Genomic DNA, 17,384 nt, shown 5'->3' on the forward strand with positions numbered 1-17,384 from the left:
ATGGCTTGATAAGCAGTGTGTAGGTCCATGCCCGGGATCCAAACTGGCAAACCCCAGGCCGCTGCAGCAGAGTGCATGAACTGAACTGCTGTGCCACCAGGGCGGCCCCATGACTCAGTTTTAAAATAAAAGATAAAACAGTTGATACTGATATGGCAAAAACTGGAGATGAAGTGTTTGACTAAATTTTTAGAAACACTGGTCTAATATTTTCCATCTTCTTTTACCATTTCTGGTACAGGAAGCCAGTTAATTAAGTAGCAAAATGTTGACCTTCCTCCATCTCAGCAATAAAACTATGATAAATAATTTTACCTCGTTAGGGCCTACTTTAACTATAAAAATGTTAATACCGTCTGTATCAGTGCTTCTCTTTAAGCCTATATATTTTTTTGTGTAGTCTCCACCTTAGAATATGAAGCATCAGCCATCTGGTGGGAATCAAAAACAGCAATTGAGGTTTAATGATAAATGTTGCTTTATTTTACAGATAATGAGCAGTTGGCTCGATCAGGTACAAATTGCTTAGAAAACTTAGTAATATCCAATGGAGAGAAATTCAGTCCTGCTGTTTGGGATGAAACATGCAATTGTATGTTGGATATTTTTAAAACAACCATCCCGCATGTGTAAGTGTCAGTGTAATTATTGCTATTTACTTCTGTGTTCAGTGGATATCTTAAAGCTCCGGGTTTCCTTTCACATTGATCATTTTCCTTCTCTTGCATTCCGCTAAGTTTGCTGACATGGAGACCTGCAGGAATGGAGGAAGATTCATCAGAAAAACATTTGGTAGGATTATTATTATTTTTTTTTGGTTGTCTTTCTGATATCATGGTAAAAAATTAAGCAGCCTGAAGAGTTTGTGCTTTTCTGATGGAAAGTGAGTAAGAAAGGTTAAGAGCTCTAAAAACATATGAAACCTATTTTTTAGAACGTACAGAAAAGTATTAAGAAAATAAGTCACTTCATCTAATGAAAACCACAGTTTATTTACATTTCTACGTTTTTCTTTATGTGACTGTGTGTATATAACGCACACACATGTGAAATTTGGGCACACGCGACATGTAATGTATTATGTAACAACATTGTGAGCATTTCTCTATATTTTTGTTTATTTAGTGATTTCTTTCCTTTTTTTTTTTTTAATTTTTCCTCCTTCTCCCCAAACCCCCCGAGTACATAGTCGTATATTTTAGTTGTGGGTCCTTCTAGTTGTGGCGTGTGGGACGCCGCGTCAGCATGGCCTGGTGAGCTGGGCCAGGTCTGTGCCCAGGATCTGAACCAGTGAAACCCTGGGCCGCCGAAGCAGAGCGCACAGACTTAACCACTCAGCCATGGGACCAGCTCCCTCTCCATATTTTTAAATATTCTTTGAGAACCGCCTTTTCAGTGGCTGCACATTATTATAATTTACTTAACTAATGCTCCCTTGTTGGACTCGCAGGTCAGTTCTGCGTCTGTTACAGGTAACACTTGGGTGTAATTATCGTCATTTGTTGTTCTCCTAAATAAAGAGTGCTTTCCTCCACACCAGTAAAACAGTGGTGCTTATTTTTTGTGTGAGGGCACATAAAGAAGTTCTAATTCAAGTCTCACTTTAGAATACTTTGGTTTACAGGAGGTTTGTAATATTAACTTCTATTCCCAAATAACTATAAGGCCATTAGCTTTTGAAAAGCATTTGGGATATACCAACTTAAAAATGAAGCACATTATTTTTAAACATTTTCTGTTTTTTAACTCTGTCTTCTGCTTTCAACTTGAAAAAAAAAAAGCTAGCTGTCTCACCAGTTTATTTTTGGACTTGATCTCATTAAAAATTTGTCACTCTCACTGATAAATCATGATATATAGAGAAATGCCCTCTAAATTGGAATCAGAAAATGTGAACTCTTAATGGAAGGAATAATTGAAATTCACAGTCTCTCTTGTGCAGCCTTTGAGAAGTGCTACATTAAGCATTCAGGATAATTTTATTTCAAGCTGAGCAAGACCCTTAAATTCAAGTTGGGCGAAGCAGTGTTAAAACAGGCACATCTCTGCTCGGGTACTGAATTGTGGATGAAGAGAAATGGACATTGTGTTTCTCTCTGGCTTACTTTTAGGATGTGGATCTGGACCGCCAGTCTTTGAGCAGCATAGATAAGAATGCCTCGGAGCGAGGCCAGAGCCAGCTCTCCAACCCGACCGATGACAGCTGGAAGGGCAGACCGTACGCAAGTAAGCCGGCTTTTGTTGATGTTGTTATTTATTTATTTTAAATAGGTAACACGTTTACCTGATTCAGGTATTCAGAAGGTGCAAAAGCGTAAACGTGATAAGCCTGTCTTCCACCCTGTGCCTCAGTCTACCAGTCCCTTCCCTGTAGCAGCCAGTTTCACCAGTTTTTTATGTACCTTTCCAGAAACATTTTGTTTATATACAAGCAAATGCATATCCATACATACACACACACATGTATATCCATATTTATGTATCAATTCTCTTCCTCTACTTTTTATATAAATTATAGAATACTGTGCATTATTCCTTTTTCTCTTAATATATCTTAGAGATCATTCAAAATCGGTACCTAAGGAGCTTTCACATTCTTTTATACTATTGTGTCTTATCCCAGGATGTTGATGTACTATTGTTTGCTTAATTGGGTTCCTACTAATGGACATTTATATTATTCCCAATCTTTTTTTTTTTTTTTTACAAACAATACTACACTGAATCACCTATTATATCTGTCATTTGTGAGTTTATCTGTACAATAAATTCCTAGAAATAGGGTTGCTGGATTAACAGATAAGTACACTTGCCATTTGACAGATAATTCCAGATTGCTGCCCACTAAGGTTGTACCTATTTACATGATCTTTGGGAACACCTGGGTGATACTTGGCATCTTTGGAGTAGTTTTCATTTGCAGCTTTCTAGTTATGAGTGAAACTGAGAAGTTTTTCATGTGTTTAAGAACCATTTCTATTTTTTCTATGAATTATCCGTTCATAATCTTTGCTCATTTCATATTGATTGTTGGTCTTTTTTTATTGGCTTGGAGGAGCTCTTTATATGTTAAAGATCCCTTTTCTGTGTATGAGTTTCAAGTTACTTTTACCAGTTTGTCTCTTAATGCTGCTTATGGTGTGTTTTGCTGTCTGTCATTTGAAAAAATAGGTTGAACAGTTGCCATGAGCCAGGCACTATACTGTGTGTTTCATGTGTGTGATCTCATGTAATCCTTACGCTAACCCTTTGAGGAAGTACTCTTTTACATTTGAGTGAACTGGGACTTCAATGACATGACTTGCCAATATGTAGTAGAGTTGGGGTTCAGACACACTTTTAGCTGACTGAGAATCAGAACTTTTCTGGTGTCATTCTGGCCTTTTTTGAAGTTGTGTGCCTGTTGTTTTTCTTCGTATAGTCCCACCCTCTTCTCAACATGTCAGGCTGTAGGTGTTCATATTGTTGTTAACTTCTGAAGCACCATGTTAGAAAAAGGCATGTGTGATCACCATTACCTTTTGAAGGCATAAAAAATAGTCACCCTTGAAATCCATTAAAAAGGCGCCATGTTGGAGACTGACGCCCTGTTCCTCAGCAGCTGCAGCACAGCCACTTTCTCTCCAGTGTCCAGTGAGAGCGTGAGCTCTGTTTCCTCATCAGCTCCAGATAAAGAGGTTGGCTTGTGTGTAGGGGGCAAGTGTACATTTCTTTAAATAGAACCACTCTCAGTGCAGCAAAACATCTGTACTCAGAGATGCCTGGGACTCAAGACCCTGCTGTTGCTCCAAGGAACGGTGCTCCTTTCTCCCGTCTCCATCTCAGCCCCTGTTCTGGGCACGCCTCACTGAGTGGAGCAGCAGGCAGAGTCTCTTACCCCACTCGTTTTGTTTTCTTCCCTTCTCTTAATTTTTGGTCCAAGATGATGTAATTGAATTGGCATAAGTTATAATATTACAACTTCGCTGTCTTCTTTTTCAATTAAAACTTAATGCTGTATAGACAATTTATATGCTTGTGTGTGTGTGTGTATATATATAATTTCACAGCCACTTTCAAAATCTTGAAGGTGACCAAACCTTCTTGTTTTCCATCACTAAATGCTTTATTTAATGTTTTCAACATTCTGATTCTATGACAATAAGTTGAATAAGAAATCTCTACTTTTACTATAGTCAAATCAGCCAACACTTACGAAGTACTTGACATGTGTTGCCCTTGAGCCCAGGGATTAAGAAGATAAAAATGGATGAGACACTAGTCAGAGACTAGTCAGTAGGCAGAAACCACGCCAATAATTTGAACAGGGAAAATGCTACATAAAGAATTGTTAACTAGTCAAAGATGGCTAACCAGTAAAAGGTAAAAGAGGACTCTTGAGGGATATAGAAGTAGAAAATGTAGAAAGCAGGTACTACCTCCAGGGCAGACAGCAAGTGATCCGGAACTAAAGACTTACGTGAGCCCCGCCCCCGTCCCTCAAAACTGAAATTCAGACCTCTTTGGATAGTCTGGCTACCGCAGGAACCTGTGGCCCCGTGTGGTTAGGGCACAGTCGGAAGCTGGTCTGTAGGAGTGGCGGCAGAGAAACTTGCCGGAGGACACGGAACCTGCGTAGCTAACCCCCTTCTTCAGGTCTTTGCTCAAATATCACATTTTCGGAGAGATGCTTCCTGACCAGCTTGTTTAAACTTGCAACCCCACCCAAACACCATCCCTGCCTTATCCCCATCCCTACCTTATGTCATCATCATTTGACCTACTATGTCTTGTACTTAAATATCTTGTTTATTGTCAGTCTCTGTCATGGGAGCTGGGATTTTTGTCCAGCTTATTCATTGTTATGCCACAGCATCAAGAACTGTGCCTAGCGCACAGTAGGAGCTCAGTGAATATTTATTCAGTACTGGCTGAATCATTATTAGGGTTAATCTTTATCATCTAATATAGATCAGAAACTGTTTGCCAGCCTCCTCATCAAGTGTGTGGTCCAGCTGGAATTGATACAGACCATTGACAACATCGTGTTCTACCCTGCAACGAGCAAAAAGGAAGATGCAGAGCACATGGTTGCTGCCCAGGTAACGGGAACAGGCCTCGAGAAGGGCATCCTCGTCCCAGGGGAGCTTGCTCAGATGCAGTGGTGTGCTGGAGCCAGCTTGTCCTGGCTCACAAGAGCCCATCCTGCTCCTCTCTGCCCAACCCCTTGTTCAGTGACATCATATTGGGTAGCTTGAAATTATTGACCACGATGGGAGTATTTACACCACAGAAATCAGTAGACGCTAAAAATTGGGCTCCTTTTTTTTCATTCCCTGGAAAGCCAGTTTACCAGCATACCACTGCTCAGATGCCACCCCTCACTGTGGTGCTTCGAAACAAGACTGTTATTAATCACAGAGACTATTCCTCGTAACTCATCTACAGTTTAACCATAAATAACTGAGAAGGAAAATATGTGGATAAAGATACTAGTTTTTCCTTCAGAAAGCTCACTTTTTTGTTTTGTATATGCAGTCTTCTGTATATACAGTATTCTTGGAAACCAAGAATTGAGTGTCCAAAAGTTGGGCAGTACCCTTACACCTTGGGTTGCAAACTGCAGTGCTTGTGGGCGGCAGAGCCTGTGAGCTGGTGTGGCAGGCCAGGTGGCACTGTGAGGAACAGGGCGCTCCAGCCCAGCCAAAGCACAGCCAGCTCCCTCCCCACTCCAGTGGCTGTTGCTGTTGGGTGGGTCAAGTCGTGATGCTCTTCCCGAGTTTCAAGAGGAGTCAGAGTTAAGACTTTTTCATGTTGGAAATCTCCTGTTTATTAAATACTGTAATTACTGATGAACAAAATACGTCTGTGGGCCAGATCCAGCCCAAAGGCTGTCCTTTTTTGTTTTTTTAGTTTTTAAGTGTATAATTCAGTGATTTTAGTATATTTACAAAGTGGTGCAGACATCCCTACTGTCTAATTCCAGAATATGTTTTTCATTGTGGAAGGGAACACCCTAGCCATTAGCAGTCACCCTTTATTCCTTCCTTGCCCCAGCCCTTGGCAACCACTCATGTACTTTCTGTCTCTATGGATTTGCCTCATCTGGATATTTCATATTAATGGAATCATACAACATGTAAGCTTTTGTGTCTGGCTTCTTTCACTCATCATAATATTTTCCAGGTTCATTTATGTTGCAGCATATATATATCAATACTTCACAATTTTTCATATTTATATATGACTTAATTTTCCATTGTATGGCTCTACCACATACTGTTTATCCATCCCTCAGTTCATGGACATTTGGGTTGTTTCCATCGTCTGGCTATTATGAATAATTCTGCTATGAACATTTATATACAAGTTTTTATGTGGAGTTTTTTTTTTTTGGTGAGAAAGATTCTCCCTGAGCTAACATCTGTTGTCAATCTTCCTCTTTTTTTCGCTTGTGGATGGTCAGCCCTGAGCTAACATCTGTGCCAGTCTTCCTCTATTTTGTATGTGGGATGCCTCCACAGCATGGCTGATGAGTGGAGCAGGTCTGCACCCAGGATCTGAACCCACAAACCCGGCCACTGAAGCGGAGCACACAGAACTTTAACCACTCAGCGATGGGGCCCACCCCTTGGACATATGTTTTTAATTCTCTTGAGTATATACCTAGAATTGGAATTGCTGAGTCATGTGGTAACTGTGTTTACCTTTGTGAGGAACTGCCAGACTGTTTCCCAAAGCAGGGGCACTATGTTTACCTTCCTGTCAGCAGTGTATGAAGGTTCCAGTCTCTTCACATCCTCACCGATGCTTGTTATTGTCTTTTAAAAAAGTTATTATAACCCAGTGGGTGTGAAGTGGTATCTCATTGTGGTTTTGAATTCCATTTCCCTAATGACTAATGATTTTGAGCATCATTTTTGCTTATTCGCCATTTGTGTGTCTTTGGAGAAATGTCTGTCAAATCTTTTGCCCATTTTTACATTGGGTTATTTATCTTATTGTTGAATTGTAAGATATTTAAGATATATTCTGGATACTAGTCCCTTGTCAGACAGATTTGCAGCTATTTCTCCCGTTCTGTACATTGTCTTTCAGTTACTTGATGGTGTCCTTTGAAATACAAACGTTTTTAATTTTGATGAATTCCAAGTTACTATTTTTTTTTGTCACTTGTACTTTTAGTGTTATATCTAAGAAAGCATTGCCTACTTCAAGGTCACAAAGATTTAGGCCTATGTTTTCTTTTAAGAGTTTTATAATTTTAGCTCTCACATTTAGGTCTTTGATCCATTTTTGAGTTTTCTTTTGTATGTAATAGGAAATAGGGAGTCTGCCTTCATTCTTTTGCACATAGATATCCAGTTGTCCCAGCAACATTTGTTGTAAACATTTTTTCCCCCAGTGAATTGTTTTGGCACCCATGCTGGAAATCACTTGACCATAAATATAAGGAGTTATTTCTGGACTCTCAGTTCTGTTCCATTGATCTATAGGTCTGTCTTTATGCCAGTACTACACTCTCTTGATTCCTGTAGCTTTTTAGTAAGTTTTAAAATTGAGAAGTGTGTCTTCCAACTTTGTCCTTTTTTTTCCAAGATTATTTTGGCTGTTCTGTGCCATTTGCATTTCCATATAAATTTTAGGAGCAGCTTGTCAATTTTTGCAAAGAAGTCAACTGGGGTTTTGATAAGGATTGTGTTGACTCTCTAGATCAATTTGGAGAATGCTGCACACACTGCCTTTTGTAACTTCTGGCTTATAAGGGGAGTGGGGTCGACTCCTAGAGAGCTCAAGAAATGTAAAATCCCTAATTATGTCTCACAGGCAACATGTTCGATAAAAACTCCTAGCCTTTCTTACTTGTTTTTCTGGGGTTTTTGCTTCACATTTGAAAACACATTTGTTCAACTTCCTAAGTTCATTAGTCACTTGATGAGGCTAAAGAAGCCACTTGGCTTTGTTTAACTGTTTCTTTCAGTGAGTGTGTTTTGAGACTCACACCTTCTATCACACATATTGCAGTTCGATTTTTTCATCTTCCAATTTCTTTGTAAAATAAAAAAGAGGACAGTGCAATCCTGTAGTAAAATTATTGGAGAACTACATACTCCTGTTCACGCAGTGAAGACAGTACTGACGAAACTGAAACTTGGGCCGGCAAAGCCAACCATCATGCAGAAGCTCACTATTTTCTCTCACCAGCCACTGAGCAAGAGACTAAATGGGAAAATAGTTCAGGGTGTTGAGGAATGAAGTGTATCTTACACAGAAGAGGACTTCTGGAGAGTTATGACTGCCTATATCTGATAGTACAATGTCTCAAACCACTCCGTCTTCTTTACTTAGCCCTCTTATTCTCCCCTCCATAGCAAGACACGCTGGATGCAGATATCCACATAGAGACAGAGAATCAGGGCATGTACAAGTGCATGTCCTCCCAGCACCTCTTCAAGCTGTTGGACTGCTTGCAGGAGTCCCATTCATTCTCAAAGGCCTTCAACTCCAATTATGAGCAGCGGACTGTCCTGTGGCGAGCAGGTAAGGCCACACAGCGGATATGACAGGTGGCCACACTGGTCATCCTAAAACGTTAAAGCCATTGGGAAATTCCTGATGTTGTCAACATAGCTGGAATAACTTACCAGATATTTTCATGCTTGAGGAAGAAAGAAGGGAAGTGCTGGATAGATTTCATGCTGGTACCAGGAGTATTACCTGGCACAGGGAGATCCTCAGTAAATGTTTGAAGGAAAAACAAACTGACAGTTAGAGACTTGAATTGATGGAGCAAGTCGAGAAATTTGACATTAGATTAAACTTGTATAGTTAACTATGATGACATAAAAATACGTGACATGAAAGTGTGGTAGTCTAGGAGAAACAGAAAACGTTTATACATTTTCTGAGGCTTTTAGGGGTTCTCTGTCTTCCCCACCTCCAAAAATAAATACGTAAATCCTGGGGCGACGGTAGGAGTCTGATTTTTTGAACTTTCCCCAAAATGATGCTTTATATAATTTTTTATTGTTACCATTACTTTTTCTTCCCCAATGCCTATTTCATCCCACAATTTTAAAACGTCGTTTTTCTCTAGGACTTTAAACCATCTGGATGTTTTACGTCTTTGCCTGTAATGAGGTTTTGCCTATGAGAGTGGTTTACACGTTTCTGTGGCTGATTGGTACTGTTTTGTTTAAGAAAATGTGTTGTTATATGTGCTTTGTGAAAAAAAAATCTAGCAACTTAGAAAAGTGCTAGAATTCTTAAGAGCTGTTACACTTGAGAAGATGAAACACATGGCTTCAGCAGCCAGTGAGCAGTGTCGAATGGAGAACACTTCCGGGCATTGAGAATGAAGTGTGTCTGGAGGATGAGTTGTCATGACTGCGTTTTCTGGTGTCACAGTTGAGCTGTGTCAAGATGTGAGATGTTTCAGTATTTCCTAAAGTAGCTAGGTTAGGCTCCCACATGATTTCTCAGCATTATCCTAGAAGTGTGCCCTGTTTATATGACTATCTGATCTCCAGGTTTTAAGGGCAAGTCTAAACCCAATCTTCTAAAACAAGAAACCAGCAGCCTGGCCTGTTGTTTGAGGATCCTGTTTCGAATGTATGTCGATGAGAACCGCAGGGATTCCTGGGCAGAAATACAGCAGCGACTTTTAACGTAAGAATATTGGTTTCCAATTAAATGTCTTGTCTGTAATACACAAAATACATCACAACCATACTGTGAATTGAAAGGGTAGGAGAAAAATGCTACATGCTGATGCCCTCTCAAACTGTTTTCCTTTTTGTTTTTTCCTTCCATTTAGTGATTCTTCTGTTTCACTTTTCTTCATGCCCTGAAGAGAGCAAGGCCTCATTTCTTTCATTCCTAAACTTCTTAAGGCACAGAAACCTGGGCAGTGAAATGAGCTCAGAGTCAACAGGCCTGGAGTGAAGTCCTCGCTAGGTTCTCTTTAGAGCACTGTCAGCTCCAATGTCCCATCATTCCTTCCTTCCGAGAGGAACGTATGAGAATCATACTGATACTGGCTTGCACTTACTTTGACTGTGGGGAAAGGCAGCAATGGAGAAACAGTGGGAGGCCATTGAGAAAGCCCAGACAGAAGAGCAGGCCTTTGCCACCCAGCTTCTTGGGCAACTGTGAGCAAGATGCTTATGTTTGAGCCTCCTTTTATTCCTTTACGATTTAAAAACAGATACGCATTGCTGCTCCTGTGCAACCGTATGATAAGACCCGCACTCTCCTGCACTGCTCGTGGGGAGTGTACAGTGACGGGACCTTTCTGGAAATCAGGTGGCATTATATATCAGGAGCCTTAAAGTGTTCACTCTTTCTTTGAGTCAGTAATTTCACTGTTATCGAATCTACTTAAGAAAATATCTTAGAAATAGGAACCAGGATTTCCACTCAGAGTACTCACTATGGACTTACGTATAAAGAGAAAAAATTTAAAATAGCTCAACTGTGGAATGGATAACTCAATTATGATATCCTGTGATAGGATGTTATGCAGGGGTTAGAAATGAAGTTTTTTGGCTTTTAACATTGTCTAAATTTCAGGTGACCCTTATTATATTTCAGTTTCTGTGTCGATTGCATCTTGTTCACCACCAACAGACTAGTTTTTATCTGTCACCGTACACATGTGCCCCATACCCCTTTTGCCCTCCCTCCACCCCCTTTTCCTCTGGTAACCACTAATCCAGTCTCCTTATCTATGTGTTTGTTTATCCTCTATGTATGAGTGAGATCATACAGTATTTGTCTTTCTCTGTCTATTTCGCTTAGCATAATACCCTCAAGGTCCATCCATGTTGTCGCAAATGGCACAATTTTGTCTTTTTCTATGGCTGAATAGTAAAAGTGAAATTTTTAAAGAATAATTTTCCTTGATGTGGAAGTCAATAAGTTTTACCACAAAAAAAGCAGGATGTAAAAAAGTGTATATGTATACTTAGGATTTTCAGCAATGTTTTTTTAAAATCATAGACATAGAAGCTGGAAGGAAATGTGCCAAAATATTGTCATGTGTCCCTTAGGATGATGGAGTTATGGGTATTTTTTTCTCCTTTATAATTTTATACACTTTTCAGTCATCTTACAATGAGAATATATGACTAACAAGTCATAAACTGAAAAAAGAATTAATTAAAATGGACATGAGTAGCTTATTTCAACTCAAACTAAGCCCAAAAGAGAATTACCTACATAGTCTCATAGAATTTCTCTAAAGGAGATACATAAATGTTAAGTTTTTAGCATAACATGTTAAAAAAAAATAGCAGTTGTATGTGATGTGAGAAGAGAAAGTCAGTGTGTAATTAACTATGGATAATAAGCTCTTCTGCCCTTTGTGCTGCAGACAGTGTTTCAGCTCCAGACACATACCAGGTCTGAGCTAAGCTAACATTGAACGTGCTTACTTCATTTAATCTTCACAGCAGCCCCTTGAGTTTTGTACAAATGTTTATCCCCATTTTACAGCTGAGAAATCTGAGTCTCAGCAATTTGCTCAAGCTGCACAGCTCCTGCAGGTGTTCAATAAACATTCATTGCAAGAATAGAGTTCTCTTGGGGCCAGCCCGGTTTCGTAACGGTTAAGTTCATGCACTCCGGCAACCCAGGGTTCGCAGGTTCAGATCCCAGGTGTGGACCTGGCACTGCTCGTCAAGCCACGCTGTGGTGGCATCCCACATAAAACAGAGGACAATTGGTACAGATGTCAGTTCAGTGACAGTCTTCCTCAAGCAAAAAGAGGAAGATTGGCAACAGATGTTAGCTCAGGGCCAGTCTTCCTCACCAAAAAAGAAAAGAAAAAAGGAATAGTGTTCTCCACTCTGGGAGAGTGTGAGATGTTGATCTGCTGTTGTGTCCCCTTGATTCTTCCAGTGTGTGCAGTGAGGCTCTTGCCTATTTCATCACGGTGAATTCTGAAAGCCATCGGGAGGCCTGGACGAGTCTCCTGTTGTTACTTCTAACAAAAACCCTCAAAATAAACGATGAAAAGGTATAAACAAGTAAACTCTGATGTCTCTGCTAGGACATAGGTTTGGGTTGGCTTTTTACCCAGAGTAGCTATTTCTGAAGTAGCTATTTTCTCAATTTTTCCAAGGATGGTTATATAACTAGCACCATTCTAGATACATTGGAGAGAATTTAATTGATTATAAAAAATGGATGCCAGGCCAGCCTGGTGGCGTAGTGGTTAAGTTTGGCACACTCCACTGCGGTGGCCTGGGTTTGCTTCCCGGGCGCAGACCTACACCATTCGTCTGTTAGTGACCGTGCTGTAGTGAAGGCTCACATACAAAAAGAGGAAGATTGGCGGCAGATCTAACTCAGGGTGAATCTTCCTCAGCAAAGACAAAAAGAAAAAAGAAAAAAAAAAGAACGCCTTAGGTTATGGAGGCTTTTTCTCTCAAAAGAGCCCCACTTGAGAAAGGCTGAAGTTGAATCCGTGCGTGTTGTCATTAAATAGCTATGGTGATTTTCACCATGGCTGTGTTGGAAGAAAGGGTTGAGATTGTAAAACGCTGGTTTACTAACTTGCTTTACTAAAGGCTAGTAGCAAGGCTAACCCCAAATAATTTGTGAAACATAATTAAAAGAAGTTTTAATTTGCCATGTTTTTGCATCAATTTTCTAACGGCAAGAAAAAGCACCAGTATTGCGAGAAGTTCTAGGGTGGGATGAAGACTTTTGAAAAACTAGTGCCCAAAATGTCAACTTTTCTCTCTCTTCTTCCCTCCCACCTCAAGTTTAAAGCACATGCTTCAATGTACTACCCCTACTTGTGTGAAATTATGCAGTTCGACCTGATTCCTGAGCTCCGAGCAGTTCTGCGGAAGTTCTTCCTACGGATAGGCGTTGTGTATAAGATATGGATTCCAGAGGAGCCATCACAGGTACCAGGGACTCTGTCGCCAGTGTGGTAGCCCTGGCCCCCGTGGGCCACTGCTGCAGCTCTGCGGAATGTTCACCATGCCACCTCTTTCTGGCACCTCTTGAGACGGGTAAGATCATAGAAACAAGAAGTCGGCATCCTGGAGCTCAGAATGGCCTGGATAAAGATGGCCTCTACGCTGGTCCCATCAGAGCCCCTGACTAAGGCGTTGTGGTATTTCATTAAACTGTTGCAGACCCAGTTAACACAGTAGGTGGGGAGACTGTTTCATCTCTTTCATTCCATTTTACTGATTGAACTGTCCGTCACATCTGTCATTGCACATGTCGTCATTTTCCAGCAAAGTCCCGTGATTGTCAGAGGAAGTCACTCTCCTTGAAAATCCTGAGCATAGCTGTATAGGTTCGTGATTATTAGAGTGTGTGTTAATAAAATTTCTTGTAATGGCTGAGTGCCACCTAAAACATGCCGGGCTTTTTGCTGTCGTTTGAGTGTGTTAGAGAAGTTTGAGTGTCTTGTCAGTTTTGAGTCAGCTGTAGTTAGGTTAGTTTGGGGAAAGGAAGGGAAAAAAGGTTTGTTTTCTGTTTTATTTTGTTCATGTCTGAATGATTTTTAAAGTATTTTACAAAAAGATATTATTGAAGATTTGATTGAAGGCAGAATTTAGTAATTAAGTTAGAATTAAGAACTTGCAAGGTTTAAAAAAAATGTAGTACCTCCTGACTCTCCCTGTTTTAGTAACTTGGGGAGAAAAAGTCTAGGAAAAAGCGAAAAATTGAATGAAAATGGTTAGCCTTCCTTGAAGTAAGTATTTGTGGATGAGTATTAAATTAAAATTACCAGAATACATTGTCCATCTTACGCACTCTGAAATCTAATATATGAAGTAGTAATGAAAATGAAGTAGTAATTTAAGAGTTAATTTATATCTGAGTAAATCTTTTATTTTTTACCTCAGAAAAGTGAGTGTACCAATTGTCAGACCCCTGCTTTGCACAGTCCCCATTAAAGGGCCCTCGGGAGAGGGTAGTGACTGCGTGTGGGAGGGTCGCTCTGGGAACCTCCTCAGCCACGTCGTGCATTGAACCAGAGCAGATCTGTGCTGCTGTGGGGCCGGTACAGCCGAACTGTGACCGTGGTGGGAGGTGGCCTGTGCCCAGCGCTTCTGTTGATTTGAGCCTAGGAGCTGAATTCTTTGGAAAGGTTAGATTCTGGGGTCTTTATTATCTTCATGATGGTGCAATACTCTTAACTGGAGAACTCAATTCTGATGCAGCTTCCGTAAAAGTGGGCAGTATACAGATAAGCTCGGAGCCTGCAAGCAGTGCATCTGGAAGCTTAATTTATTCCGAGTCAGCGAGAAAGAGAGCACACGTCCTTCTCTGCCCTCTCACCCTCTGCCCACCTAGCGCAGCATTCGGCATCGGAAGAAGTGTTACAGAGTTAGAAAACATTCAGACTTCTACCCACGCCCTTCAGTCCTGGAAATTGGATTGTATTGATGTCAACTCTGGTGCCTTAGAAGTTAGTAAGTTGGGAACCTATGTATAAAATCGGATATTTTTTCTTTATAGAGAAGGATTTCTGGTGCTTTTGTTTACTGAGAGACCGATTTCTTAGAGTTTTTTGTTTTTAGCGGCCTTGAGAAATGTTTGGCTTGGGCCAGCAGTGCTCTGTCTACGTTTTTCTTTCCCCCAAAGTATTTTAATTTCTCTACCAAAGAAAAAAAGGGCAGGTTTAGGTTTTTATGTTATTTACATCCATTAAAGAGGAGCTATATAATTCAGCAGGAGGGGACCGGGGAGAGTATTTTACTGTGAATGGAAAATGTTAGCACTTTGACTGACTTTTCCTGGAATCCGTTACATCTTTACACTGCAACGTGGAACTTACATTCTAAGACTCACTCCCTAGTGCTGTAGCTCGTTCAGCCTCAGCAAGTCAGTCATCTCCATGGACATTTGTACTAAAGGGATAAATGAGGAACACGCATGTTCGCTCATACTTACATCTTCCATACAGTGGCATCCCTGATTGGAGATTTTTCCTTTCCTTCTAAGGTTCTCATGTGACATTTTCTTCATTGAATGTGACTGGAAGACTTTTCCAATGTATTCCTGCCTTTAATTTTGGCCTCCTCTTGCAGAGTAGGAAATGTGTAAGCATATTTTGTTACTTGCTGAAACATTCAGGTTTTAATTTCTTTTTAACTTTGTCTTTTAAAAGATTTGATTTTCTGAATGAGGCATTTGAATTGTACCAGCATGGACCTTTAAAAATCTGGATGTGAAACCATTTAGGGTAATTTTTCTTGTCAGTGGACCGTGATGTACAGAGGAAATCCCTTACCTCCAGTAATAAGCCATTCAGCCTAACTTCTTTGACTAAGTCTATTCTAGCTCATGGTCACCGTGGCCTATGCCACTCAGACACTAGTGAAAAGGGTGTGGGTGACTCTGCAGCACCGGGCCAGGACGCCACTTACAGTTATTAACACAGTTATGGACAAGAGTGAAGCATTTCCAAGGCCTTATTTCTTTCTCAGAATGCTTAAAGTGTGGGTTCCATGTGCTGCTGGGTCTCTAGAGAAGTTTTTATTTGTTACAATACTGCTGCTCTGAGCAATTTTGTTTTCCTTCATGGTCCTTTAGGGAAATCACCAGCTTTGGCATCTTAACAACAAACAGTGGATGGGAAATTTTATGTCTAATATGCATCTTTAGAGTCAAATATACCTTCTTCCTGTTACTCCTCACGTACAACCAAAGAACGTACATTATGGAAATTGTATAATAATATCTGGAAACACAACACTCTCCTCTGATAGGTGACTTTTGTACAAAATGCAAAGAAAAACTAAACTTTTTTGTTCTTTTGTGGTTATGGCTATAGACTTAGTAGTCTTTATAATTATTAAAGGAACCTGCTGATAAATGCTGGTATGACCATCTCATTCAAATGTTTGTTGTTACGATGCAGACGGATATTGGTTTAAACAGAAGCTGGATCCTTAATACTGCATTTTCTGAATTGTTTTACTATTTGTGTTAAGGTAGACATAGCTTGAATTCACATGAAATCCTGGAGTTGTGCTGTCAGCAGCTTTGTAGTGTGGGAAACAAAGAAACCAAAGCTGAGTATTTAAAAGAATGAATATTTCTGGAAATCCTTGCTCTCAAAAAAAGACACTCATCAAAAGTGTAGTTTTTCTCAGTGTTCTAATTTTTAAAAAATTTTATCTGCATATTTGCATCAAATATTTCTTTATGTGCAAAATGTATGTTTTACCTCCTTAAAATGCCTAAAATTTAGTTAATAGCTACTTTTGTTTAATCTATACACGATGATTAAGTGCATTTAATATTGGTAATTTAATGAAAAGCATTCCTTGCCCAATGGATGTATACATTTTTGAAAGAATAAGCAGAATTATATAATATGAAATGCTATGTAAAGTTTTCTATGTAAAAATATTATGTATAATACTGTTAAAATATCCCATGCTTTAATCAGGTGGTAAATCAATAAAGTTTTAAAAAGTAAAGCTGTTTTTAACGTAGTAATTAATATATATATCAAGCCATAGTTTGGGGTTAGTTTGTTCTCGTGGCAGGTATAAGCTTGTAGTTCTCAATTGGTGGTAAAATTGGGCCTTAGTATTTAAATGAATATAATTATTAATGGGAGAATATTACTTGTGGGTTTTAATTTTTGTTTTTAAGTAAGATCCCCCTCTTCCCCTTTCTTTCCTCCCACCCCCCACCGTGTGAAAGGGGAAAAATCCAGTCATGAGAAGATTCTTCTTTATCTCTTGAATACACTTTAGCTCACTAATTAGTTGACCAGTGAGTTAGTTCCCAAGAGAAAACAGAAGTCTCCTCTTGCTGGCACTGAGGGCAAGATGACAGAGGCTGACTCTCGGGGGAGGCCACGGGACCCCGAGTGGGAGGCAGTTCTCAGGTTCACACAGGGCGCCCGCGTCTAAAGGCAGCAAACTCTAGGCTTGGCTCTGCTGCTTCCAAACTCCAGATCCATTCTTTCCAGATATTCTAAAGTTGTAAACCATTATTCTACTTAAAGTATCCCAGTGCTGAAATTGACGAATACATTGTTGTCTTATTAATCCACTGGAGTAAAACTTCTGCTCTCTGTGGTACTACATTTCAGGCGCTTCCAGTGATGAACGAAAGGACAGCCCTTTTGGAAAAGGTTTCTAAAGAGTCTTTATCTCTTCAGAGCAGATCATGCCTGAGTTTCATCTAGAGTAGTGGCTTTCACCGTGCTGCCAACCAGTGGTTTTCTCTTCTGTCCCCAGGGGACACTTGGGACACTTGGCAACGTCTGGAGACATTTTGGGTTGTTACGGCCAGGGGTGGGGAGGATGCTACGGGCATCTAGTGGGTAGAGGCCATGGCTGCTACTGCACAGCCCCCCACCGCAAGCAATGACCCAGCCCCAGTGTCAGCACTGCTGAGGTTGAATGAAAAAC

General features: G+C 40.2%; 1 protein-coding gene across 3 annotated transcripts in view; it reads left to right on the forward strand.

Annotated features, from left to right (window-relative positions):
• Nucleotides 1–16,439, forward strand: part of ARFGEF2 (ARF guanine nucleotide exchange factor 2) — a 104,973-nt gene extending 88,534 nt beyond the window's left edge. For all 3 annotated transcript variants that reach the window (XM_014832892.3, XM_014832882.3, XM_044747858.2), the window contains 8 exons: nucleotides 491–629; nucleotides 738–792; nucleotides 2,112–2,226; nucleotides 4,951–5,081; nucleotides 8,352–8,520; nucleotides 9,510–9,648; nucleotides 11,881–11,998; nucleotides 12,750–16,439. In XM_014832892.3, the coding sequence (XP_014688378.2) occupies nucleotides 491–629; nucleotides 738–792; nucleotides 2,112–2,226; nucleotides 4,951–5,081; nucleotides 8,352–8,520; nucleotides 9,510–9,648; nucleotides 11,881–11,998; nucleotides 12,750–12,926 (1,043 nt within the window). In that variant the 3' untranslated portion in view covers nucleotides 12,927–16,439. The remainder of the gene's footprint in view (nucleotides 1–490; nucleotides 630–737; nucleotides 793–2,111; nucleotides 2,227–4,950; nucleotides 5,082–8,351; nucleotides 8,521–9,509; nucleotides 9,649–11,880; nucleotides 11,999–12,749) is intronic.
• The last annotated feature ends 945 nt before the right edge of the window (nucleotides 16,440–17,384 follow it).

Source organism: Equus asinus, chromosome 15 (assembly GCF_041296235.1).
Source record: "Equus asinus isolate D_3611 breed Donkey chromosome 15, EquAss-T2T_v2, whole genome shotgun sequence".
NCBI classification, from domain to species: Eukaryota; Metazoa; Chordata; class Mammalia; order Perissodactyla; family Equidae; genus Equus; species Equus asinus.